General features: G+C 51.1%; 1 protein-coding gene across 4 annotated transcripts in view; it reads right to left on the bottom strand.

The window, feature by feature from the left end:
• Positions 1-26,988, bottom strand: part of SPTBN4 (spectrin beta, non-erythrocytic 4) — a 90,039-nt gene that overhangs the window by 51,426 nt on the left and 11,625 nt on the right. For all 4 annotated transcript variants that reach the window (XM_082230921.1, XM_082230920.1, XM_082230922.1 and 1 more), the window contains 12 exons: positions 24,558-24,638; positions 24,335-24,450; positions 21,626-21,738; positions 19,547-19,734; positions 17,972-18,089; positions 16,667-16,825; positions 15,539-15,841; positions 12,832-12,982; positions 8,975-9,848; positions 7,798-7,935; positions 5,129-5,509; positions 4,346-4,721 (listed from right to left, as the gene is read on the bottom strand). In XM_082230921.1, coding sequence (XP_082087047.1) covers positions 4,346-4,721; positions 5,129-5,509; positions 7,798-7,935; positions 8,975-9,848; positions 12,832-12,982; positions 15,539-15,841; positions 16,667-16,825; positions 17,972-18,089; positions 19,547-19,734; positions 21,626-21,738; positions 24,335-24,450; positions 24,558-24,638 — 2,998 coding nt within the window. The remainder of the gene's footprint in view (positions 1-4,345; positions 4,722-5,128; positions 5,510-7,797; positions 7,936-8,974; positions 9,849-12,831; positions 12,983-15,538; positions 15,842-16,666; positions 16,826-17,971; positions 18,090-19,546; positions 19,735-21,625; positions 21,739-24,334; positions 24,451-24,557; positions 24,639-26,988) is intronic.

Raw genomic sequence — 26,988 nt, 5'->3', positions numbered from 1 at the left:
AGGCGAGCAGGCGGGGCCCAGGACTTACATCCCAGGAGCCAATTTCTTTGAATGTTTTGGGGGGCCCTCAAGAGAGTGGGGCCCTACGCTAGAGCTTGCTAGGTGATACGTGCTGTGGGCAATGAGGAAGACTCACGTCCCGAAACCTCCTGCTCCAACGCCAACCCAAGAATGTAAGAGCACAATAGGAGCCCATCCAGTCCAGCTCTCCCAGTGGGTCGCCAGATGGCCACTATGGGAAGCCTGGAAGGCTCTCCTCTCCTGTGGTTTCTAGAAACTGGGATTTGGAAACTTTCCTGCCTCCGAAGCAGAGCAGAGGCACCCTGGCTAGAAGCCCTCAGACGCCCCCTCCGCCTCCATGAATTTTCAAGCCACCCAGGGGAACTCTGGAACTCCCTCCCACAGGAGACCCCGTTGCTGGGTGAAGGCGGACTTCCTTTCACCTGTCCTGGACCTTCCAGTGTTCACCTGTCCATCCCTCTCCCCCCTTTTCTAGGCTGAGCATCATTAACTCCTGCCATGCCACCTCTGACTTGCCCTTTCTCTCAGCTGAGAACCCAGGAGTCCCCTCCCCCCAGCTCTTGCCCTGGCCGTGACCCTCTGTGCCTCCTTCCCCCCCCCACCCGGCAAGATCCCAGGGCCCCCCTGGCAGCCTGGCCCCCTCCCCGCTTCTCCTGCGCATGCAGAGGCCATCTGTGCTGAGGGAGGCGAGCGACAGCTGCTGCCTTGCCCTGTGCGGGCGGCAGTGAGGAAGGCAAGGGGCACTCGGACGCCCACGTCTCGGCCCCTTACCCCAAGGGGAAAAGAAGCTGCCCCCCACTTCTGCCCACAGCCTCTGGGGTGGGAACCCTTGTAAGCAAGGCAGGAGGAGAGCAGGGGCCCAGACCCCCATTTCGACCCCCTCCCCTGAAGCAGGGAGCTCCCAGGGCAAGCCTCTTGCAGGGCTGGCCATGTTGGGGTCCTGCAAGTCTGCTGTGAGGCTTCAGATACATGGGAGAAAGACCTGGACATGCAGAGAAAGGATTCCAAATGGCAGTCCGAGAATCAGAGCGTTGGAAGGGGCCTCCCAGAGCCATCTAGTCCAACAACTAAAAACAATTTTACAAGCTGTGGGTCCTTGTTTCTCAGTTGGTTTACATGGTTCTGTACATTTTGTGATATTTTATGCAGTTCTTTTTATTGAGTGTAGTTTAGTCATTCTTGTAACTCTTAACTGTAAACTGCTTCATTATTATTTGCTGATATTTAATTTTACTGTTCACTATTATATGCTAATGGATTATTGAACATTGCTTTATTTGATGTAAGTTATTTATTTTAAATACTTCCTATTACCGGATCGGATAAATAGGTGTGTGATCTTTGCTCTCTGTTTTGCTGTCAGCTGCCTTGCGTAAAGTGATATAGAAAGGCAGAATAGAAATTAAAAGTGAAATGAAATGAATTCCCCCCGCCCTACTATGTTTTTATTGTACTTTTACTGGTGTTAGCTAACCTGAGCCCGGCTCTGGCCAGGGAGCGCAGGATAGAAATAAAAGATTATTATTATTTATTATTAAAACATCCTTGGCAGATGGCCATCCAATCTCTGCTTAAAAACCTTCAAGGAAGGAGAGGGAGATCCACCGCTCTCACCCCCAGACATTTCTCCCGGAGCTTCAGTTGGAATCTCTTTCTTGCTGCTTGAATCCCCTTCTGCCCCTACGGGGGTCTTGGGAGGCGGCTGCCCCCTGGGCTCCTGCTGGTTAATGCATCGGTAGCAGCTAATGGCCTGGCAGAGCCCCTTTGGGCCTCTAGGGCTGGCGGTGGAAGAGGCTAAATTTTCAATAGTAAGGGATCTGGGCTAAAGGTGGAGATGGGGGAGGGGGCCCCTTGAGCCCCAGACAACGGGGGGACGGGCGACCCCCCAGGCGCTCTCCACTTCCCCCTGACCGCCTGCCTCCCTGGGCGGCTTCCTGGCGTTTGGCGCCAGCTCCCGCTGAGCCCCAGCTGAAAAGTGACAGCCAGACCGACTCAATGGGGCATGAGAGCGAGTAGCCACGAGCCTTTGAGATGCGCCCGGGCGGAAGGATGCGCCGTTTAGCTCTGCTTTGCAAAGCCAGAGACGGCCGGAGGGGCCAGGGGCCGGAGGAGAGGGGGCAGCTGATGCTCCAGAAAGGGCCAGCCCAGTGCCGGAGTGACGTATAAGCTCAGCAAGCTCTGGCTTAGGGCCCCAGTCTCTTGGAAAGGAAACAAAAAACTGGATGTACATTTCCAAAATATAAGATAAAAAACAAATAAGATGAAACCACCATAGAGCAAGACAGGGACGCAGGTGGCGCTGTGGGCCAAACCACTGAGCCTAGGGCTCTATGTGATTTTACATAGAGTATTTTTTCTTTTGCTATAACGATTTAATTTATGGCTTATTTATAGCGTTTTATTTCTTGTGTGGAGATCCCGCCCTAGATGACTGCTAAGGGGCCCACCCAGCTGACTTCTGTTTTAGTAACCAAAGGTCATAGAATCACAGAATCGTACGAGTTGGAAGGAACCCCAGGGGTCATCCAGTCCATCCCCCTCTTGCAACGCAGGAATCTCAGCTCAAGCAACCCTGACAGATGGCCATCCCACCTCTGCTTGAAAACCTCCAAGCTCAGACATTCTCCTGCGCAAACCTCTCTGAAAAATGGAGGCGGCGAAGTTCTTGCAAAACTCCTCTCCAGAACTCCCCCCTTTGTGACACTCAGAATATTTCCTCCGTGATTTGACAGTTAACAGCCTCTGTACAAAGAACGTACGACTAACTGTAATTGCTGGTCATCATCCGACCCAAACGCCTAATTAATGGGAATGAAAAGGCGAACAATTACCCACCAGCAATTAGCAACTGATTGATAAATGGCCTCCTTGCTCACCGCAAGTCCCAAGCAGCCAGCTAAATCTTGCTACTTGGGCCTGAAAGCCGACTCGAAAGCCGCCTGCTAAATCTCTGCCAAAGGAGCTTTTGCTGCTCAGAAAAGCTGAGCCAGAATCATCCCTCCCCAGTGGCTTCAACTCAGGAGGGCTTTAGTTCGCGGCCGTCCGTTCCCAATGCCCCAGAAGAGGCTTGGCCAACCTAGTCCTCTCTGGACGTCTTGGACTCCCATAGCAACAGGAGTACGACGCCAGGAAGAGCACAGCCCTTGTGGCTGCAGCTGGTGGGGCTGCAGATAATAATAATAATAATAATAATAATAATAATAATAATAATAATAATAATAATAATAATTCATTTATACCCCACCCATCTGGGCGGCTTTCAGCAAAATATTAAAATACAATAATTCATCCAGTATTAAAAGCTTCCCTAAACAGACTTCTGGAGGGGAGCAGCTGTCCCAGGAGGAGGGAAGGACCCCTGCAAGGAGAGGAGGTTGGACCCGGTGGCCCACCGGCCTGATCCAGCAGCCAGGCTCTTCTTAGGCCCTCGGGGAACCTGCAGCTCCAGAGGCAGTCTACCTCACTTCCTAGGCTCTTGGTGGCATTTGACCCCTGCAAGAACAGCATGCTGGACTAGGAGGTTTGCTGGCATCCAGCAGCCAAGCTCTTCCCTGGTCCTGAATGGGCTAACCAGGTGCGCAGCCTGGGAGTCATTTTGGACTCACAGCTGTCCATGGAGGTGCAGGTCAAGTCTGTGTCCAGGGCAGCTGTTTACCAGCTCCATCTGGTATGCAGGATGAGACCCTACCTGCTCGCAGACTGTCTCGCCAGAGTGGTGCATGCTCTGGTTATCTCCTGCTTGGACTACTACAACACGCTCTATGTGGGGCTCCCTTTGAAGGTGACTCGGAAACTACAACTAATCCAGAATGCGGCAGCTAGACTGATGACTGGGAGCGGCCACCAGTGGCGTAGCGTGGGGGGTGCCAGGGGGGCCGGCCGCACCGGGCGCAACATCTGGGGGGTGCGCTTGCTGCCTCCGGAGTCGCCGAAGAGCCTCCGGCGCAGGCTGTAGGACTACTGCAATGCACTCTCCGTGGGGCTCCCTTTAAAGGTGACTTGGAAACTGCAATTAATCCAGAATGCAGCAGCCAGACTGGTGACCTCAATCCATTGGCCACGGGCACAGCAGCTTGAGCTCCCGGAGAAAAAGGCGGGATTTAAATGCAGCAACTAAACTCAATAACATTTCTTCTGATTAATAATAATAATAATAATTTATTTGTACCCCGCCCATCTGGCTGGGTTTCCCCAGCCACTCTGGGCGGCTTCCACAGAGACCCAAAATACACTAAAATGTCACCCATTAAAGACTTCCCTGAAGAGGGCTGCCTTCAGATGTCTCCTGAATATCAGGTGGTTGTTTGCAAAGCCCCAGTGTTACCTGGTTGTAGAGGCAGACCTCGGCCTGCTTGGCGTCCCGCAGGAAGAGGAAGAAGATGTGGGCTTGGACCAGGACCTCCCGCCGGTTCTCCCACATGTCCAGCAGCTTGTTCCAGCCCACGTCCAGCTTCTGCAGCCACTGCTGGAGGGAGAGGTAGGGCAGGTCCGCCTCCTCCAGCGCCAGCACGTCGTTGACGGCCTGGATCTTGGCGTAGTCCTCCTCGTAGCGGTTGATCTCCTCCTTGAGGGAGGCGTGGTGGTTCAGCAGCCGCTCGGCCTCCGGCAGGTTGCCCGGCTGCTCCTCCGAGGCCACGGCCGCCTGCGTCTTCACCAGCCACGTCAGGAAGCTGTCCAGGTCCTGGATGAACTGCTGGAGCCTGGAAGGAAGGAGAGAGAGGGGCAGGAGGAGGTCAGGGAACACCGGGGCTGGTGGGGAACGTGATCCGTGAGAGGCAGTCAAGGACAACCTTCCTTGTCATGCTAGGGAAGACGTGCGAGGGAATGTTTGAAGGCACCAGGCAAGCTTCCCTGGGGAGAGCATTCCACAGATGGGGAGCCACTGCAGAGAAGGCCCCGTTCTTGTGTTGCCACCCTCCGCACCTCTCAAGGAGAAGGTATAGGAAGAAGGGCCCCAGAAGATGACCTCAGGGTCCTGGTAGGTTGAGATGTTCTCCAGAGGCCTCCGTTCCCCCTGCTCCTGATAACTCCCCCCCCCCCGGGCCCCAACCCCTCTGCCCGCTAAGGCAGGAGACCCTCCCTTCTCCCCGCTCTGAGCCTGGCTGACCTGCTGGCCACCGTGAGCGAGTCCTCGCAGCCCTGCAGGGTCCTCTTGAGAGCCTCCCACTCCTCGCTGATCTCCTCGAACTGCAGGAGGATCTCCATGGCTTGGCCCGGGTGGGTGTTGGCCAGCAGCTCCCCCTCCTGCTGCAGCTCGATGAGCCTGGGTTCGAGGACCACCAGGGCGGCCTCCATGGTGGAGAGGCGGCGCTGCAGGGAGAGGACGCTGCCCAGGTCGCCGCTGTTGTACTGCGTGGACTCGACGGCTCGCCGCTTCTCCCGGATCTGCGACTTGATCTCGTTGCACTCCAGAAGGTAGTTCTGGATCTTCAGGATGGAGTTGAGGTGGTCTTTGCGGTGCTCCACCAGCTCCACCACCCGGTTCCACCTGGAAAGAAGAGCCTGCTGATGGGGCCAAATGGGGCCCATCGGACCCACAGGGGCCAAACCATGGGGCTTTCTGCAAGCAGCTCTCCCGGGGCTTCCAGCACAGAAAGCAGGGCTGCCCCCAACGGCTGGAGGTGGAGCAAAGCCCTCTCCTCCTCCATTAATTGGATTAATCCTCTTTTAAAACCATCCACAGTTTAACTCTACGCTGTGTGAATAAACCAGGCTTCCCCAACCTCAGCCCTCCAGATGTTTTTGGCCTAGAACTCCCATGATCCCTAGCTAGCAGTACCAGCGGTCAGGGATGCTGGGAATTGTAGTCTCAAAACACCTGGTGGGCCGAGTTTGAGGAAGCCTGGAATAAACTATTCCTCCAAAATCCACCTTCATGGGAAGCTGTCCTATCAAAGTTCTTCAGGCAAATTCTCTCTGCCCCCCCCCCCCGTGTCCCGAACGCATCATTGCACCTAGAAGCTAATCTTCCCTCGGTAGAATTACGGATCTGGCGCAGGACACTTAACTCTTGGCTTCGCCTAAACTCAAATCCCCCCAGTCTAATATCCCTAGTGCTGCAAGATGGTCACAAGAGCGCCTGGACTAAAATTGTCTATCAAAAACTTCACTCTTGTGGTTTATCACCACAACAGCTACTCACTTTGAGTTTTAGTAAAGCAAAAGCGCCTAAATGATACCGAGCGCCAGAACAGCTTGGCCACAATCAGGAAATTCTGCCCATGGTGTGGCTATTTTCCACCTTCCCATTTCGACTCTCTGGCACCCTATCTGCATAATCAAGCAATCCTAAAATATAGACACGTTTCTACTCTCGCAAGATTGAATGTCTTGCCCTTGGCTGGACTTGGGGGATGATTCCAACAGATTCAACAAGAAAAATGCTTATGTCCCTGTCCAAATCGGTGGCACATGCCCTTCTGGCTTGCACTCTTTATAAAGACTTGAGAAATGAGGCCATCACCCCTCTTTTATTGCCCATTCCGGGTCTCCCAGCCACTGCCCCAGGGTCCTTTCTCTTGGCAGATCAAGATGAGCAGCTGACAGCAAAGGCTGCCAGGTTTTTAGCTGGGGCAATCAGAATAAGAGCCACTATTTGACTGCTGATTCAAAACCCCCAAATGTATTTGATATAATTGACTTTTTATTTCTATTCTTTGTATATCGTATTGTTGTTCTATTGCTATGACCGATGGCTGACGCAAATAAAGATTCATTCATTCATTCATTCCACCTTCATGGGATGTCCCTGAGTTCCAGTGTTAAGAGAAAAACTTTCCTCTTTCCACTTTCTTCAGGCCAGGCCTCATTTTGCAAACTTCTCTCGTGCTCACCTTTCCTCCAAACTCAAAAGCGCCAACCATTCGTTCCACCCCTTGATCAAGAAGGGGATCAAGCGCAGGGCAGCAGTCAAAGCTGGTCAGCAGACTCTCCCCTGGTCGCCTCTGGCGAGCTGAAATGGCCTCCAAGCAACCAGAGCAGGGAAGCCTGGCAAAAATGATCCCTCTCTCTCTCCCCCCCCCCTCATCTTTCAGTCCACAAAAGTCAATGCCCCTGTGGGCTGGGGGCTTGGGGGGACCTTGTGGGGGTCTTTGATTTAAGCCCCACTCAGGAGAAAGGGGAAAGAGAGAGGAGGAGGGGATTGGGGCCTGGGGAGGTGCTTGCAAAGGCAACACACACAGCAGGGTCCTCGCGAGGGGAGAGGCAGGTGGCAGAGAGAGATGGCTCCCTCAGGGGTCCCATGTGCCCTTCTGCGCACAGTGGTGCTGTGACATTTTGCTGCAGCAAATGGGGTGGGGTGGGGGGTGGATGGACGTCCAATTATCCTCGTAGGACGACGAGCCCCTCAGGGCTGCAGCCAAACGAGAAGCAGCAATGAGCCAAATAAGAGGTGGCTGCTTTTGAGGCCCCCCAGGGTGGAGGTGGCAAAGGGGACAGGGGGCAGTCCTCTAAAGAGAGCAGAGGCGGGGGGGGGCTCTCTGAGGACAGGCCTCCCTCGTCCCTTCTGCACTCTGCTTGCGGGGGAGTGGGAGGGGACTCCGCCATCTCAGGGGTCCAGCTGGGCGAAGGAAGCCAGTCCGCCTCACTTAATGGGGCCAGTGTGCCCTGCTTACTGCCAGCCCACATCTGGGCTACAGAAAGCCCACTGCCCCCCCCCCCCGTCAGGAAAGCCCTACGCTCAGATCTCTGCGGCTGGCTGAGCCTCCTCTGAGCAAAGCACTCTGTGCATGCTCCAGTGAGCTGCCCTTGCCCTTCAGCGCAAGGGGTGCTTTGTACCTGCTGTTCAGGTGGTCCTGGCAGGAGCGGACCTCGGAGGAGCTGGGGTGGCCCCCGTCCACCAGCTGCTGCACTATCTGGTTGACGTCCAGGATGCGGCCCATCAGGCTGTTCATCTCTTGGTCGAGACTTTCAAACCTGCGGAGGAAGACAGAGGCAGCCGCCTCAGGAGCCAAGGGCAGAAAGGGGGGCAGAAGGAGGGCAGCAGGGCAGCCCCCAGCCCAGGAGCTCTGGCCTTCCACTCTATCCCAGGAGGTGGCCTGACATCCTTCCCAGAGGCCAGCTCTGTTCCTTCATCCCATCGGGCCATTTTCTGGCTCCTTCCCTCCAGAATCCCACTGAGATCCGAAGCCCAAAACCGCTCGGGACCAGTCTATCTGTGAGGGGCCTGACCCCATATCCATCCACTTGTGGGATGTGATTCATAAATAGCAGTCAAGTACAACATTCCTTGTTTTCCTAGAGTGGACATGCAGGGGAATGTTTGGACCAGCCAGTTGAAAACTTCCTGTTTCCTCCTGGCTGGGACATACTTCCTTTGCATGTGATTAGAGGTGGGTGTGACCTTACCTGCCCAGGTAACAAAAGGACAAGGCACGCAGCACACTCTCTCTTTTTGACTTCCTCCATCGTTGGAGCAGCTGTTTAGCTAGGGATGCTCTGTTAGCTTCCAGCCACCAGAGGACACTGGGATTATCCCCAAATAGGATAGATTCACATGTATATCCTTTGTAACTAAGTCTGCCTTCAGGGATCCAACTGTGAACTGATGATGTGAGTAAACTTGTTTTATATACTTTACACAAGATTGTGGTGTGTTTATTCTTTTAAGAGGGATATAAGGGAACTTGCCAGGAACTTAATAGTGAGAGGCTCACACGAGCCTGCAACCAGCTACCCGCTGTGTGTTTAAAAGGGGAATGTAAACTCTGCTAAGTTAAGGAACTTGCTAGCACAAGTTAGGAAGGATATTAATAACCAATCTATCCTCTCCTGCCTCCCTGAACATTCCCACAGGGCGAAGGGCAGCAGCAGGGCGATGCCAGAGGACGGAACCAGGGTCTTTCTGCCTGCCAGGCAGGCGCTGCCCCCTGAGCCCCAGCCTGCTCTTCTCTGCATAACCTGCCCTCTTCCACCAGCTGTGGTGCCAGGATCCGACCCCTTCCGCCGCCCTCACCGGTGCTGCACCACCTCCACGTCCTCCAGCTTCTGGGGCACCTCCATGCGGTTGAGCCACTGCTCCTTCTCGTCGATCCAGACCTCGCAGGCGTTGACCTCGCCAAACATGCGGTAGACGGCCAGGGCGTCCTGGAGCCACTGGCGGCGCAGGACGGCCACCTCGGCCACCTCCCCGTACAGCTGCTCCACCTCCACGATGCGCACCTGGACGTCCACCAGCTCGTGGTACTCGGGCGCCAGGGCCGCCAGCTGGGTGCGCAGCGCCAGGACGGTCCCCCGGTGCTCCTCAATCTCCGCGGCCACGCCCTTGTGCTTCTTGACCAGCGACTGGGTGGAGTACTCGTCGTGGCCAAAGTCGTCGCTGGAGACCAGCCGGTAGGCGTCCTGCAGCCACACCACCAGCTCCTCCGTGTCGGCGCTGAACTGGTGGAAGGCCAGGGCCTCCTGCAGCTTCCGCAGGTGGGCGGCCGCCAACTCCTCCAGCTTCTTCCAGTGCTGGCGCACCTCGCGGGTCTTCTCCTGGACGGCGCCCGGTGCGCCCTGCCTGCGGAGCAGGACCTGCTCTCCCCGGCGCATGGCCGTCTGCAGCAGAGAGCGGCGCCCTCCCAGCTCGCCCAGGAGGATGCTGTGCTTGCTGAGCAGCTTGGCCACGCTGTTGAGGTCCTTGCCGTAGCCGCAGGGGGAGGACAGGATGCGCTCCTTCTCGCGCACCCAGGCCTCCGCCTCCTCCATCTCCTGGAAGAAGGACCACAGCTGGCGGGACGCTTCCAGCTCCTGGCGCCGCTTGGAGGCCAGCTCCTGCAGCTGCTCCAGGCAGCTCTGGACGTGGCTGACCCGGTTGCAGATGACCTGCGGGTCGCAAGGCTGGTAGCCTGCAGGGGAAGAAGGGGGAAGAGGAAGGGGCGGGTGAGTGTTGGAAGCGCAAAGAAAAAAAAGGCACTTTTTCATATGTGGTGGAACTGCAAAATCATCAAAAGTTTGGGGAAATGATTTAGAATGAAATGAAAAAAAAGTTGAAGACCACATTTGTTAAAAAGCCAGAAACATTTTTGTTAGGCGTTACAGCTCAAGACTTGCTGAAAGAAAAGAAGAAGTTATTTATTGTGTGCAACAACAGCAGCTAGGATTTTACTAGCCCAGAAATGGAAAGACAACAAGACGCCAACTAAAGAAGAATGGCAAAAAGAACTGATGGAATATGGCAAGGTTAACCAGAAAACATAGAGACAAGGACAACAGAGACTTTTAAAAAGACTGGGAACCATTTATGTTATACTTACAGAAAAACTATGAAGAAATGGACTCCCTAGCAGGGTTAGACTAACCACTTATAATTAATAACATAGAAATTAAGAGGTGGAAACTGGGAAATAATAAAGTGTTAGAGGTGTGCTATAAAAAGGTTAAGAATATAATAATATTTAAATTAAAGATTGTAATATTAAGGTAAATTAAAACAAGCAGGGGAAGCAAAAATTTAAGAACCAGAAAAGGAAGTTGAGGGAAGTCTTGGGGGTGGGGTGGAGGGGGGTGGGGGAATTGTACTGTATTTTGTTTTTGAAATAATGTTGATTGTGACTGATAAAATTGTAAAATTTAACAAAAAGTATTTTTTAAAAAAGAGAGAGTCAAAACAGCAGGAGGAAGACGAGGGGGAGAAGGAAGGAAGGAAGGAAGGACACTCTCTCTCTCGTCTCTGCTCCTGTGGGTCCCTCTTCACATGCTCGCCTTCACCCTGATCTTGGGGTGCTCCTGGCCCAGGGGTCAGGGAGCCCGTCTTGGGTCAGGGACTCCCCAGACTCCACTCCTGCCCCCACGAGGCCAAAGCAGGCCGGTGTCCGGCTTCTTGGAACCCGATCCCTCCCCGGTGGCAGCCAGGAAGCAGATCAACAAGAGGAGTTCTTACCAAGTAATTTATTCCATCGTTCACAGAGACACACAAAGGAAGGCAGCCTCCCTAAAATAATGGCGTTGCTCCAGGTGAAGCCCCCCCCCCCGTCTCTCCTATTCTAGATCATCTCTTTGTTGGCCAATCTGAGCTTTCCGCCTCTGAGCTTTCTGTTAGGAGGGAATCACTCTGCCAGAAACAAGTAGAAAGTTTCTAGCAGTTTTCCAGAGTTTTCCTTTAAATTTGGGAGTGGCACTCTGAGCTTATTAGCATCAGCTGGAAGTGCTAATAATAATAATAATAATAATAATTTATTATTTATACCCCACCCATCCGGCTGAGGTTCCCCAGCCACTCTGGGCGGCTCCCAATCAAGTATTAAAAACAATACAGCGTTAAATATTAAAAAGTTCCCTGAACAGGGATGCCTCCAGATGTCTTTTAAAGATAGGATAGCTACTTATTTCCTTCACATATGAAAGGAGGGTGTTCCACTGGGCATCGTTTTTGCAGATGTCTGTCCAAAGAGTATTGCCTGTAAATTCTGCTGAATGAATGTTCCTGTCATTTACAATGTGTGGGAGATGAGACTTTTGTTTGATAGTGTACTGTTAATTGCTGTTTATATTAACAACTGAAAATATCTATGCTACTGTAATGCATGAACCTGGTCTGGGAATAAAACCTCTTGACCGAGACTTCAGAGTTTGTGAGTCATCTTTAAGACAACAGCTTTGTCTTTGTTCACCACTTCTGCCAGAGAAAGAAGATAAGCTCTGCTAAACAGTTTAAGAGAGTCTTTAGCTAGCCACCAGCGTCTGTGCAGCAAAAGTGTGTGGACAGGAACCTCCAATACTTTCTGTTCTCCTACTCTCAATGCACACCAGGCAGGGCCAGATTGAGGTCTGATGCGGCCCTCAGCTCCTGAAGGCAATGGGGCCCTTGATATGTCCAGCTGTCCTTTGTCAGAAACAAATTGTCGCTGGTTTTGGTGTTGAATATATGCTAGATGGTCATTGATGGACCTCATAGGTATCTCAAGCCCTTTGCACATGTTTCCATGCAACCAGTGAATGCAGAATGCCGGCACCCTATATATAGAAAGGAGCAAACCAGGGATATTTTAGGGAGCAGGCTAGCAGGCAGGGCCCATGACTTGCACCATATGAGCCGACACAACACTAAACACTGTTGCTGGATGTAAAGGTAAAGGGACCCCTGACCATTAGGTCCAGTTGTGGGCGACTCTGGGGTTGCGGCGCTCATCTCGCTTTACTGGCCGAGGGAGCCGGCGTACAGCTTCCGGGTCATGTGGCCAGCATGACTAAGCCGCTTCTGGCAAACCAGAGAAGAGCACGGAAACGCCGTTTACCTTCCCGCCAGAGCGGTATCTATTTATCTACTTGCACTTGACGTGCTTTCAAACTGCTAGCTGGGACCGAGCAAGGGGAGCTCACCCCGTCGCAGGGATTTGAACCGCCGACCTTCTGATTGGCAAGTCCTAGGCTCTATGGTTTAACCCACAGTGCCACCCGCGTCCCTATTGCTGGATGTAGTTTTTATTTGATTTGTTTTTTATCTTATATTTTGGAAATGTACATCCAGGTTTTTTTCCTTTAATTTTTGGGGGACCCCCAAGAGAGTGTAGCCCTAAGCTAGAGCTTGTTCAGCTTATATGTAAATCTGTCACTGATGGCGGGTCCTGGGAGAAGGAGGGTCAAGAACGCTTTCTGAAGACACGGAGTCTGTCAGCTGTCTCTCCCCTGGTGCTGCTTCTTCCTCCTGCTGCTCTCCCAATATTTCCCAGCTTCTCCCCTCTGCAGCCTCTGAACTATGACCTTCTGCAAACCAGTCTTGTCAATCTCTCCTGTCCTCCTCTTCTCGGGAAGGGGGTCTCCCCCATTCCCCTTCGCTCCAGCCCCTGACAGCAGCAGCAGCAGGAGGGAGTCCCTGCCCAGTGGGCTTACCTGTCAGCTCCGAGAACTTGAGGGCGGCCACGTTGAGCGCCTGCACGCGCTCGCTCTGGGCGGAGACGTCGGCCTCCAGCAGCGCATGCTTCTGAAGCAAGTCCTCCACCTCCCGCAGGTGCTTCCCACACTCCTTGGACGACAGCTGGGCCTGCCGGGAGGGAATGTGATGCACAAGTAGCAGTCAAGTACAACATTCCTCGTTTTCCTAGAGTGGCCATGCAGGGGGGTGTTTGGTCCAGCCTCTCTTGCCACAGGGCAAAGGGCAGCAGCAGGGATGGGGGGCTCCCCAGAGGACCCTGCTTGAAACCAGATTCACAGGACTGGCAGGGGCTCCCAGGGCTTGCCAAGTCCAACATCCCCGAAATGCAGCAAGCACAGGCCAGGCCAGGCCAGGCCCCCAAAGAACAGGATGTGCCAGAGAGAGAATGACCCTGGCATGTGCCCAGGCTGCCCTGCGGAGGGCAAGAGGGTCCCACAGGGCCCACACATGACCCAGTCTCCTTCAGGAGGCAATGGGCTCTCCGTCCTGGGAGGCTTTTCCAGAGAGGTTGGGTGCCCATCTGTCAGAGATTCCTTTTTCAAAAAAATTTTTTAATTGATTTCCCAAAAATAACAAAAATTAAAAGCAACAACAATACAAAAACAGAACAAATTGACTTCCCTCTAATCCCTTCCTTGGTTCCATTATTTATCAAGGTACTGAATGTCCATTGTTAAATTTGTAACCTATTTAAATCACCTATTATCCATTCATAACATAATTACAAGTAATCTTAAAACCCTGCTAATGTATTAACCTATGTGCTTCTGTATGTATGCAATAAACACCTTCCATTCTTCCTTAAATTCGTTGTCATCTCTTCCTCTCAGTTTCATAGTCAGTTTTGCCATTTCAGCAGATTCCATCACTTTAGCTTGCCCGTCTTTAGCTTGCCCTGAGCGGTGATTCCGGCATTTCAGGGGCTAGACTAGAGGACCCTTGGGTGTCCCCTTCCCAGGCCACCCTTCTATGATTCTAAGATCTGAAAGGCTCATGGGGTGGGCTTGGGGGGCGTCTGGTGCTGGATCAAGAAGGCTGTTGAAACTGTGGGGTTGTGTCTGGGATGTGGCTGGGGGGCTTGAGCATTTGGTCAAGCTGGGAGAGGATGCTGGGGGGGGGGGGCGAGGGGTCTTCTCAAGGAAGGACCCAGGGGCCTGCTGTAAAGTCAGGAGATCAGGGAGAAGCAGCAGAACCTGTTTCTCGCTTGCTCCTAAAGCTGCGGTTATAAACAAATCACAGAATTGTAGAATTGATTAAAACGTTTGGGCTGGTGGTATCTAACCCTGGTTAAATTAGGAAAACTATACAGAACAAGATCTAAAGGTCAGTTTTCACTTCTTAGTACAGAAAGTATTAATCAGATGCGTAGAGATCTTTGCTATTCTGAATCTACAAGGTTTATTTCTATGTGTGAGAAACAGGAAGAAGGTTTCTGATGTTTTTGGTCATTTCTACTGGGAAGTGGAGTACAGCTGGTTTAAACTGGTCCTATTGGTCAAGGTCGTAGTGACTATAGTGGTCAGGCCAGGAGGAGCCTGGGTCTCACTCTGACTCACTTTCCCTTACTATCACTTTGTTCTGGTCTTCTGTATGCTTAGTGTTAAGGTTAAACATTATTATAAGTGCTGCAACTGGATTTCTTAAGGACAGGGCCAATCCTGATTGTATTGGATTTGTGACCATTATGCTCATTTGCCTTCCATATCAGTAAACTCAGTAAACTCTGCTGGATTCAATTGCCTCTGGTCTCCTTTTTGGGAACTCTGCTGAACTCTGGTACATGTTTAAGTTTTTTCCTGCTCCCCCCCTTCCATGGGTGACACTAATAAGTGTTGGAAATGTAAAGAAACAGAGGGTACTTTCTATCATATGTGGTGGAAATGCAAGGTGGCTTAAAAAAATTGTTGGATGATTTATAATGAAATGAAAAAAATATTTAGAGTAACCTTTGTTAAAAAACCTGAAACCTTTTTATTAGGTATTGTAGGAGCGGAGATTCCAAAAGGTCAGAAGAAATTGTTTCTGTGTGCTACAACAGCCACCCGGATACTGTTAGCCCAAAGATAGAAAGTGGAAGCAGTCCAGACCAGAGAAGACTGGCAAACCAAGTTAATGGACTAGGCTGAAGTGGCAAAACTCAAAAGTGGAAAGCTCAGAAATCAAGACGACAAGAAATTTAAAAAAGAAAGGGAAATGTTTACTATGTATTTGCAGAAGTCTTGTAAACAGGTTAATATATTGGCAGGATTTTAAAAACACATAATTTTAGAAATAGTACAGCCAATCTGAGATTAAAAAAATAATTTGGAGTAGAAATGATATGCAGGTGAAAACTTAGGGAACCAGGGGCGGGGGAGAGTCATGGGGTTCGGAGAATCCCATTTTATGGATTTGAGACTATCTTTCTTTCTTTCTTGTTGTTGTATTTGTTATTGTTTGTTTTTACCTTTGTAAGAAAGATATTTTTTTAAAAAAAGAATTGTAGAGTTGAAGAGGACCCCCGAGGGTCATCCAGCCCAACCCCTGCTGAAGAATTTCTGACGGGGGGCCACCCAACCTCTGCTGAAGACGGAGCAAGGGGAAGAACCTGAGAAGAGCCTGCTAGACCAGGCCAAAGGGGGCCCATCCAGTCTGTCACTCCACGTGCCCCCCCCCCTCCGGCACCTGCATGTCGTCCATCCAGTCGATCATGTAGACCATCTCCTGGAAGACCTTCTGCAGGGCCACGTTCTGCTCCAGCCGGGCTCGGCGGCCGCTGACCAGCTCCGTCAGGAGGCCCCACTGGCGCAGGATGTTCTCCTTCTGGGCGTTGATGCGCTTGCTGTCGTAGTAGCCCTCCGACTCCATCTCCTGGGCCAGCTCCACCACCACCTGGATGCGCTCCTGGTAGGAGGAGATGTCCGCCTCAATGGCCTCGTGCTTCTTCATGGCGGCCTCCACCGCAGGGAGGTCGTAGCCAAAGTTGTCCTGGCGAGAGGGAGGGAGGGAGGGACCAGCTAGTGAGGAGGCAGATCTAAGGAGAACAGTCAGGCATCTGCCCATGGACAGAGTGTTTTTCACGCACCAGGAAACCACAAGCCCTCCCCCACTTTCTCAATTTGGAAGACAGTGGTACCTTGGTTCCCAAATGCCTTGATTCCCAAACGCCAAAAACCCAGAAGTAAGTGTTCTGGTTTTTGAATGTTTTTCAGAAGCCAAATGTCCGATGTGGCTGTCGGGTATTGTTTCAGGGCTGACTGCACCAATCAGAAGCTGCGCCTTGATTTTTGAACATTTCAGAAGTCAGACGGACTTCTGCAATGGATTAAGTTTGGTGCTTTTGTGTTTGCTATTTATTTTGCTTTTTTGTGTGGCTTTTTCGGTTCATTTGTTTTCATGACTGTGTGGAACCCAGTTCAGCTAAAAGCCCCCCATCCAAACAATGACTATCATCAGTGCAGGGAAGGAAAAATAATAATTTTAATTTTTATCATCTACAATACTGTCTTCTTTATTTTATAGTACAGTATATTGATTCTTGCTTTCATTTTATGGATCAATGGTCTCATTAGAGAGTAAAATTCATGTTTTAGACGTTTTTAAAAGTCTGGAATGGGTTAATCCATTTTGCATGACTTTCTATGGGAAAGTGCGCCTTGGTTTTGGAACGCTTTGGTTTTGGAACGGATTTCCGGAACGGACTAAGTTTGGGAACCAAGGGACCACTGTCTAGAGGAAGCAGATCCCTCTATCATCGGTGGTCCTTCCTCCCCCTCCCCTGACCCGAGTCCCCCGTCTCTCTGCCCGCCTTACCTGGGAGACCAGGCGCTGGTTCTCATTCAGCCAGGTCTCCCGCATTACGGCTTTGTGGTCAAAGCGCTGGGCCAGCAGCTCCAGCTTCTCCTGGCGGATCAGCTCATTGCGCAGCGCCACCTCCCGCTCGTGCTCTGCCTTCTCCAGCCGGGTCCAGGCCTGCCGAGAGGAGGAAGGGCACAGAGTCACAGAGCGGGAGGGGTCCCCCAAAGGTCATCCAGCCCAGCCCCCCTGCAATGCTTCCCAGACGGAGGAGGGCGCTCCGACCTCGGCGTAAAGCCTCCGGCAAAGGAGATCCTGCCAGCTTCCCACAGAATCCGTTCCCCTCAGAAAGGTTTATAGAAGCTGGGACTCTTGACAGAGCGTCATAGAATGGTCGAGTGGGAAGGGATCCCCAGGGTCACGTGGTCCAACCACCTGCAACTCCAGCACCCAAGGCGTTGAGTCAGAATCAACTTTCTTGTAACTTGCAGCCATGGCTTCGAATCCTGCCCTCCGGAGCAGGAGAAAGCCAGCTTGCTCCGCCTTCCGTGGGACAGAGATATTGGAAGAGGGCTCTCATCTTCCCCAGGCTCAGCCTCCCCAACTCTCTCAACCATTTCCAGGCCCTTGACCATCTTGGTCTCCTTCCTCTGCACATGGTCTGCAAGCTCTGAGACCCCCCAGGTGTCCCCCCCTCCAGGTTCGACACTCCCCCAGGCCGCCCTGCCCACCGCAGATTGAATGAATGAATGAATCTTTATTTGTATCAGCAATAAAACAATACGATATACAAAGAATAAAAATAGTATCAAATACATTTTAGGGTTTTGAATCAGCAGTCAAATAGTGGATCTTATTCTGATTGCCCCAGCTAAAAACCTGGCAGCCTTTGCTGTCACCTGCTCATCTGGATCTGCCAAGAGAAAGGACCCTGGGGCAGTGGCTGGGCGACCCAGAGTGGACAATAAAAGAGGGGTGATGGCCTCATTTCTCAAGTCTTTATAAAGAGGGCAAGCCAGAAGGGCATGTGCCACCGATTTGGACAGGGACATAAGCGTTTTTCGTGTGGAATCTGTTGGAATCATCCCCCAAGTCCAGCCAAGGGCAAGACATTCAATCTTGCGAGAGTAAAAGCGTGTCTATATTTTAGGATTGCTTGATTATGCAGATAGGGTACCAGAGAGTCGAAATGGGAAGGTGGAAAATAGCCACACCATGGGCAGAATTTCCTGATTTTGGCCAAGCTGTTCTGGCACTCGGTATCATTTAGACACTGACAAATTGGACTCTTTCCTGCCCCTCGCAGACCCTCTTGGGACCCACCTTGTTGATGTCGGAGATGCTCTTGCCTTCCTTGGGGATGTAGAGCTTCCGGTTATTGGCCCGGAGCTTGCTCTGGATGGAGAAGAGGAGGACCTCCAAGTTGCCCTTCTCCTGAAACCTGCAGGCCAAGGACAGAGGGGTCAGCCTCCAGCCCCAGAGAGCAGGGACCACACACACACACCCGCAAGGGAGCAGGGACCACGTCAGCCGCCCCTTGACAGGGACACGGCTCCCAGGGCCAGGGCCAGCTTGAGCCTCAGCCTCCCAGGACCCTCGAGAGACCAGGGTTCAAATCCCCCCTCAAACGCTGCCTCTCCGCCTGGCCTGCCTCTCAGGGCTGTTGTTGTGGGGATGAAGGGGGGGGGGATAAAGGTGGAACAGAAATGCAAGAAAGGGAGATGAGGAGTGGGGGGCTGAAGGCCAAAAGAGGCTCTAGAGGGCACCTGCTCTGTCCTGCCTCACTAAGGATGCGATCTGACTTTTAGAAGACCTCTGAAGGCAGCCCTGTTTAGGGAAGATTTTAATATCTGATGAATTATTGTATTTTAATATTTTGCTGGAAGCAGCGCACAGTGGTTGGGGAAACCCAGCCAGATGGGCGGGGAATGAATGAATGAATGAATATTGTTATTATTATTATTTTATGCTTCCCAGAGGCACAAAACCAAGTCACTGCGCAGTATTTTGCAAATGAGGCGTTCCTTTTAGTATATAAAAGCCTCAACAGCTCCGGACCAGTTTACAAGAAGGACTACCTGACCTGCCCACCATATTGGCCAGAATATAAGACGCAATTTCCCCCCAAATCCCGACTGTGAAAAGTTAAAGTGTGGCTTAAATTTACAATGTTATAAAAATCGGCTTTTACGATATCGCTGCTGAAACAGACATACGGTAAAACAGAACAAAACAATGTTTTATTGCCGATCTGCGAGCTTGAGACTGTTGTGCAATTAATTCTAATATCCTTCATTGCTTTCCACATATTTTACAGTGTAGTATTGCTTTTTTATTTGCATTTATGGTGCTATGAACAGGTGTTAAACCCTTTTGCGGGTCCTCCCTACTACCCGGGGGATTTTCTTCTGCATTCACCATTCAAGGGTGTGAGTGCCTGCAGAATTTTAAGGGAGCGGCTGATATTTGGGTATTGTCTTTTTTTCTTTCCCCCCTTTGAACTCCCGGCCCATTGACTTGAGGACTGCCTGAGCTATGCTTCCAGGGCCCACAGAAAACACTCTTGTTTGGGCAAGGTTGCCTGGGCATGCAATTTCCATCGGTAATTTCCCCCCATGCATAGTTCTTCCAAATACAGTGAATTTCTTCTCCCATTAAATTCACAAAATGTTTAGGCCTATGCATCCCCAAACCTCAGAAATACTTTCCCCCCAGAAGGTTTTATTTATTTTACGGAATCAAGGGAGTGGTGGCCAGAAAAAGCCTCTGGCTTGAGTTGGCAAGCCCTGTCCCCCACACCAGTCCCTGCCCTCCGGCCCCCTTTGCCCAAGTGAAGACCCCCCCCCCCGGCCCCAGGAGCCTCCTTGCCCTCTGCTCCCCCCCATGCCCCCCACTCACTTGACGGGCTTCTCCAGGGTGCAGAAGGCGGTGAAGGCTTGCAGCTGCTGCTGGACCCCCACCAGGGAGTTGGCAAACTTCTGGTTGCTGATGATGGCGATGGTGAGCTCGATCCACTCCAGGAGCTCGCTGGCCAGAGACTCGTAGCGCTCAATGATCTTCTCAATCTCCAGCACCTGGTCCAGCACCTGCAGAAAAGGACCGGGCTGTGGGATGTGATCCACTGGGAGCATCAAATACCGAACAACATTCCTTGTTTTTCTGGAATGGACATGCAGGGGGATGATGGGCCAGCCCAGGGTCAGCAAACTTTTTCAGCAGGGGGCCGGTCCACTGTCCCTCAGACCTTGTGGGGGGGCCGGACTATATTTTTTTGGGGGGGGAGAACGAATTCCTATGCCCCACAAATAACCCAGAGATGCGTTTTAAAGAAATGCACACATTCTACTCATGTAAAAAGACACTGATTCCTGGACCGTCCGCGGGCCGGATTGAGAAGGCGATTGGGCCGGATCTGGCAGCTGGGTCTTAGTTTGCCTACCCATGGTCCAGCCAGTCAAAAACTTCCTGTTCCTCCTGGCTGGAGCATCCTTCCTTTGCATGTGACTAGAGGTGCACGTGACCTCACCTGTCCAGGTAACAAAAGGACGAGTCATGCAGCACTTCCTTCTTTTTGACTTCCTTCTTCATTTGACCAGATTCTAGCTAGGACTGCTCTGCTGGCTCTCAGCTAGCAGCAGCACTGGGATTATTCCCCCATATGGCGTAGAGATCCACATGTACATATTTGTAACTAAGTCTGCCTTCAGGGATCCAACTGTGAACTGATGTGCCTAAACTTCTCTTATTGACTTTGAATAAGATTGTGGCATCTTTATTCTTTTAAGAGGGATTCAAAGGAATTTACCAGGAATGTACAACTCAACCTGAGACAGGCTGAATTGTATAATAGTGAGAGGCTGACACGAGCCTGCAACCAGCTATCGGCTGTGCATGTAAAAAGGGGAATGTAAACTCTGCGAAGTAAAGGAACTTGCTAGCACAAGATAGAAAGGATATTCATAAACAATATATCCTCTCCTGCCACCCTGAACATTCCCACACGGGGGGGGGGGGAGGTCGGGTGCAGAGCGCAAGCAGACTCCCCTCGCCTGGGGCTCCCACAGGAGGCAGCGATGGCCCCAACTCAGGGGTCTTTGAAAGAGGAGGACACTACTGACTACCACTGGAGAAGAGGAGCCACACTGGGTCCCCTCTGCTTGCAGGGTCAGAAACAGCAGGGCTTCTGAATCCCATTTGCTGGAGGCCACGGGAGGGGAGAGAGCTCCGTGTTCAAATCCCGCTTGCTAGTTTCCCACAGGCATCTGGTTGCCACAGTGAGAACTGGATGCTGGACTAGACGGCTCTTCCTATGTTCTCACGGAGCCTCCAGGTCCAGAGGCAGTCGATCTAGATTCCGAGGGCCTTAGGGACATTTGGCCCCTGTGAGACCAAGATGCTGGCTAGATCCCCCCCCCCCGTGGCCTAATCCAGCAGCCAGGATCTTCTGATGTGCTTGTGGATTCCCAGGTCCTAGGGGTATTTGGCACGGGGTCAACCTAATTTGACTCCCATCCTGCTTTCATATGATATCTCAGTCCCATCTGGTCTCTCTGTCTTCCATGGAAAATAGACTGTCACTGCTTTTGAATTTCTAATAAAAGGTGATTTCGCCCTTTGTCTGTGTTAGAGATAAACGGTTATCTGTTTTACTGCTGTGATTTTACTTCCCATGAAATGACCGTGACCAATACCTGTGCTTCTTCAACAACAGTTGGTTTCTAGCTTGGTGTACCAGTTTTGCAAATTTCTATTAACGTTATTTTTGAAAATGAATGAAACTATATACAAAAAGAAAATGAAAATAACCCCCCCTGCCTTTCTTTGGAAGCTGTGTGCTCCCCCCCCCTTCTCCTCCAGGTCCAGTGTGAATGTTTCAGATGTGGGGAGTTTAAAAGTGGCCCACAGATCCAGCCCTTAGCCCTGCCTGCCATTGGGGCAAGGTGGAACCCGACCACCTTCCTTCCTCCCCCCGCTCACCTTCCCAATCCGCTTCCCCTCCACAGCCAGGGCCTTCATCTTGGAGAAGTAGTGGTAGAACGAGACAACGTAGGTGATGATGGACTTTTCGTCTGGGTGCTCCATGTTGACATCTGCCAAGGGAAGGAGAGAGGGCAGGAAGAGGAGCAAGTGGAGGTCCCTGCCCAGTTCTGGACACCCCAGTTTAAGACGGGTACAGTGGTACCTCCGGTTAAGTTATTAATTCCTTCCGGAGGTCCGTTCTTAACCTGAAACTGTTCTTAACCTGAAGACCACTTTAGCTAATGGGGCCTCCTGCTGCTGCAATCCGCCGGAACACGATTTCTGTTCTTATCCTGAAGCAAAGTTCTTAACCTGAAGCACTATTTCTGGGTTAGCGGATTCTGTAACCTGAAGCGTACGTAACCCGAGGTACCACTGTATTGACAAGCTGGGAGGTGTGCAGAGGAGGGCAACCAAGATGATGATGAAGGGTCTGGGAACCAAGCCTGATGAGGAACGGTTGAAGGAGTTGGGTATGTTCGCCTGGAGAAGAGGAGAGCCGCCTTCAACTATCTCAAGGGCTGTCACATGGAAGAGGAAGCAAGCTTGTTTTCTCCTGCTCTGCTGGTGGGTAGGACTCAAACCTATGGCTTCAAGTGACAAGGAAGAGATTCTGACATATGGAAAACCTTGACAATAAGAGATGTTTGATTGTTCTTTCCAAGCAGAGGTTGGGGGGGGGCTAGGGATTCTTTAGCTGAGATTCCTGCACTGCTGGGGGTGGGCTAGATTTTTTAAAAATTTAATTTTCTTTAGGGGCATAATTTGGGTTGGTGAGGCTAGCAGGAGAAAATATTATTTTCAAAACAGCTGATCAGTGGCCAACGGATCCCAGGCTATTTGGGATCGAGTCTTCTCTGCCGAGGATTTAGCAGCACAGGGGGTTCTTTTGGGGAGTGGGGGGGGGTAAAGAAAATATGGTGATGAATGGAAAGAAAGGAGCAGGACTTCTGCTGCACCACGAATGGGAGCTGGGATGGAGGATGCAGAGAAGCCAGGGGTGGTGCTGGGGGGCAACTTTCCAGGGAAATCACAAAATTAAGGACAGGGTCGGGTGCATTGGGTGAGAAACCTGGGAAAATGTGGGGTGGGGGTGTGTGCTGTCAGATGGGAAGTGGGATCCCTGGTTCCTCACATGGCCAGGGCACAAAGGCAACGCTCCCACCAAACATCTTTCACCTTCGCCTCCTCCTCTCCATCTAAGCCAGCGCCGGCTTTCTGGGAGGTACTGTAACCCCCGCAGTGGCAGGGCTGGGGGTGGGCTAGGTGATGTTTTGGGGGTCCTTCCAACTTGACAATTCTATGATTTGAAGTGGGAATCGAGGAAAGGAAGGACAGGTCACGCTGGAGAACTGAGCAACAACCCCCCACACACAAAAAAAATGGGGATCGGCTGAGGTGGGAGAGGGCTATTTCCTCTGCCAAATGGGGAAGGATGGGCTGGAGAGGTGGCCGCGAATGGAGATGCAGAGACACCAGGAAGGGGACCAATTGAGTTCATGGTGAATAATGCATTGAGTTCGTGGTGAATAACTGATTCAGCATTTTGCAGAGCAAGCAGAAAGGGAAATCTCTGCCGGGGAGGCCTCTGGAAAGGAAGGCTTGTGAGCAAAGCGGCTGCGAGGGGCAGGAATTAAATGCAGCCACGCGCAACGTTAAAGAGAGGCCCAATTGGAATGATTTCAGATTAAAACAAATTAGATCAGGGAGATCTGATTACAGTAAGCAGCTCAAAATGGGCTTAGGCTGCAAAGCCCAGGAGAGGTGACAGGATCTGGAAGGCCACAGAGAAAACAACGGATTATTGGCAGAGCTTGTGTCCCGGAGCCCGGACTCCTGGGTTCTTCTGCATTTGTAGGAAATCAGTCTTTTAGTGTGGCAGCACTGACACTTTGGAACTCCCCGCCTCTTGACATCACTGTATTCTTTTCGGCGCCTACTGAAAACATTTTTGAAGCCGCTCTAGATGCTTAGAAAGTTGGTGCAAGCCTTAATCTGTTTTTTGTCTGTTATTTGAACATTTCAAAAGTATTAAATTATTGTTGTTAATCTTTTTTAGTGGCAATTTTATCGGTTTATCTTTTTATAAACCGCTCCGAGGGGTTTTCAACACTCAAGGAGTGTATAAAGTATACGAAATTAAACAGGTAATGACTCCGTCTCGCCCAGGGCTCTCTCCATCATCTGCCACAACCTGCGCCCCCGTCCACCACAGGCGGAGCAAGGTGTGTGCGGTCTGCCCCAGGTGCCATCCCTGAGAGGGGGGTGACAAAATCCTGGCCAGGCCAGATTGTGCCCCCCTCCCAGCTTGGCTGCCATGGAAGAGCGCAACCCCCCGCCAGGCCACCGCGCTGGATCTCACCCCCCAAAAGAGGGAAGGAGGCAGGCGAGCAAAAATGGAGGGGGGCGGGAATGGCGCTGAGCTCCCCGTCCCGTCCCTCCCTGTGGGCGGTTGCGCCACCCCTGGTGCCAGAGGGGCTTCCTCCACTATTGCCCCCCACCTCTCTTGGACTGAAACTCCCACCTGCCCCCCCCCAGCAGGCACCAGGTGGGCAAAAGTTGGCGCTCCCTCCAATGGCTCAGAGCAAAGCCTTCCTCTTAAGGGGACGCAGAGCATGTCCTCTGCCACGGATCTGAATCTTCTGGGATCATTCCGGGATCTCTTACCTTCCGGGTCGAGCAGTTTGGCCAGTCCCAGCTGCTGTTCGGCCGTATTGAAAGCCTGCTGGAGGTTGTAGGCGGCATTCGACTTGGTCAGCTTCTTGAAATCTATGATATCTGGCCTGGCCAAGAGAATGGGTGCAAGAGATCAGTCCGGGCACTGGGGGGGGGCACAATCCCCTTGGGTCCCTCTGCTGCAGGGGGTGCAGCGCCCGGCAGCCCCTCGCACCTGTGCTTGTGGATGAGCGCGTTGAAGGCCAGTCCGTCCCGCCAGCTGGTGGTGAAGTTCTGGATGTTGACCTCGGGGTACCTGCGCAGGGAGGAGAGTCAGCGGCGAAGGCCGTTCTGCCCCTCCCGCCCCACACCTGGCAAGAAGCAAGCGGAGGGACACCTGGCAGACCTGGCCAGGTGGGGAGACCGGAAACGGCCTCCCCCCCCCCAGTTTCTAAATGCTTTATTGGCTGAAAACTTTGTAATAGAAACATACAATAGACGTTATAAGCAAAATAAACAATAAACAATTATTCATTCTTTAACTAATACTTGCTTTGTACATCCATTTGTGGTTAAATTGGACAAGACCGCCGATCTTCCCCTCGCGTTCCTGAATTAAATTCCTTAAATACGTGCTTAGACTTTAGTTTCTCCATGTTATTTAACTTACTATCTGTGATAGGAATTTTATGGTCTTAGATATACAGTGGTGCCCCGCAAGACGAATGCCTCGCAAGACAAAAAACTCGCTAGACGAAAGGTTTTTTCATTCGCGATTTGCCTCGCAAGACGAATTCCCCTATGGGCTTGCTTCGCAAGACGAAAACGTCTTGCGACTTTGTTAAACCGTTTAAACCATGCTTCGCAAGAAGAAAAATTCGCTAGACAGCAAAAATTGCGGAACGAATTAATTTTGTCTTGTGGGGCACCACTGTATGATAATGTTCATAAGTGTACCAACCAAGCACATACATAGATCAGCACAGGGAGGCCAACCTGGAACCATTTTGATTCCTAAACTGAGCAAATGTTTTCTCTGCAAGGTCAAACTGGAAAAGCCTCCCCATTGTCTTTTCCTTCACAAATCCTGTCTTCAGGGTTTGTCTGTGTATGAATAGGGTGTGAGCCTGTGACCTGGCCCAGGAACTAAGTATTTATCACTACAAAGGAATGGCCAGGCTCCCCAGGCAATCCAATCAAGGAACCTGCCAGACAGGAGATAAACAACAACAGGAGAAAAACAATATTAAAAATTCTGTTTTAGATTGCCTTTTCTGTGATGTAGGTGTGATGTATCTGGGGTTACACCCCTTCTGTGATGTATGTATGATGTTTCTGAGGGTGGTCTTGATCTACAGGGTGGCAATTTCAAAAGTCTTTATAAGGTCTTGCACACCATTTTTTCTGGGTCCTTCCTCTCTCCTGCAAGTGAGGGGAGCACCCTGTTGCAACAGTTCAATCAAGGCCAAGCCTCCTGGCTGCTGTTTTGCTCCAAGTTATCCTGGTTGGTGTCTTTGTTTTTGTCCAAGGGAGCCCTCGGATTTTTCCGTTAACACTATCAGTTTTATTTTATAAAATTATCCTAATTGTACATCAAAGCTCAATCAAGACCTGCCAACGGATTGATCTTTTGACAGTGTTCTTTCACACAGACTCTGTATGTGTCCCACTCTGATAATTTTTTCATCTGTAACTTCTCTTAGCCTTGCTGATAATCTTGCCAGTTCAGCGTACTTTCTTATCTTGCTTTGCCAGTCTAATTTAGAATATCCTCTCCCTTCCAGCCTTTTGCCATTAGAATTCTGGCAGCAACTGTAACATACATACAGACTCTCCTGAACTTTTTGGGGATTTCATTCCCCATAATTCCTCGCAGGAGGCCTCTGGTTTCTTAGGGAAGGAGCATTTGCACATTTTCTTCAGCTTGTTGTAATCATTTCCCAAAACTGTCTGATCTTTTCACAGTTCCACCACATGTGGATCCATGTGCCTTCAGCCTCCCTGCATTTCCAACAAGTGTTTGTCCTAGATCTGAACATTTTGGCTAGCTTAAGAGGCGTTAAATGCCACCCGTAAAGCATTTTCATACAATTTTCTTTTAAATCACAACATGCTGTAAATTTGATGTTGTCCTTCCAGAGTCTCTCCCAACTTTCCATGTAGATGTTCTAGCCGAGATCCTTGGCCCATTACAGATTTGACTTCTTCCTCCTTGACCTCACAGTCAAGGAATAATATGCATTTTAGAGATTGTCTTACGTTTATTTTGAAACAAATCTTTCGGAGGAAGACCTGGCCTTCAACCTAGCCTGGCATCCTGGTCAGAGGAGGAAGGTGAATGGAATGCACCTTCTAGCTAGGGGCACAAGGAGGATCACAAAAGGGGACCCCCGGCATCATCCAGTCCAACCCCCGGGGATGCTTATTTTTCAAAAAAATCTATGCCCCACATGAAACATATCCAGGGGGATGAGCTGATAAATAAAGGCATGAGCCAAAAAAACAGCGTCCATTCCCCCACTCAGCCACTGGGTGGTGGTGAGCCAGGCACTGTTGTTCAGCCTGGGCTACTTCACAGGGGTGTTGTGGAAAATAATAATTACTACTACTAATAATAATAATATATTTCTTCCCCACCCACTCTGGGCAGCTCCCAACTGAATATT

Source organism: Podarcis vaucheri (genome assembly GCF_965113315.1).
Source record: "Podarcis vaucheri genome assembly, chromosome: 7".
NCBI classification, from domain to species: domain Eukaryota; kingdom Metazoa; phylum Chordata; class Lepidosauria; order Squamata; family Lacertidae; genus Podarcis; species Podarcis vaucheri.
Note: the sequence above shows the minus strand (reverse complement) of the source record. Positions and strands in the feature narration are given on the sequence as shown.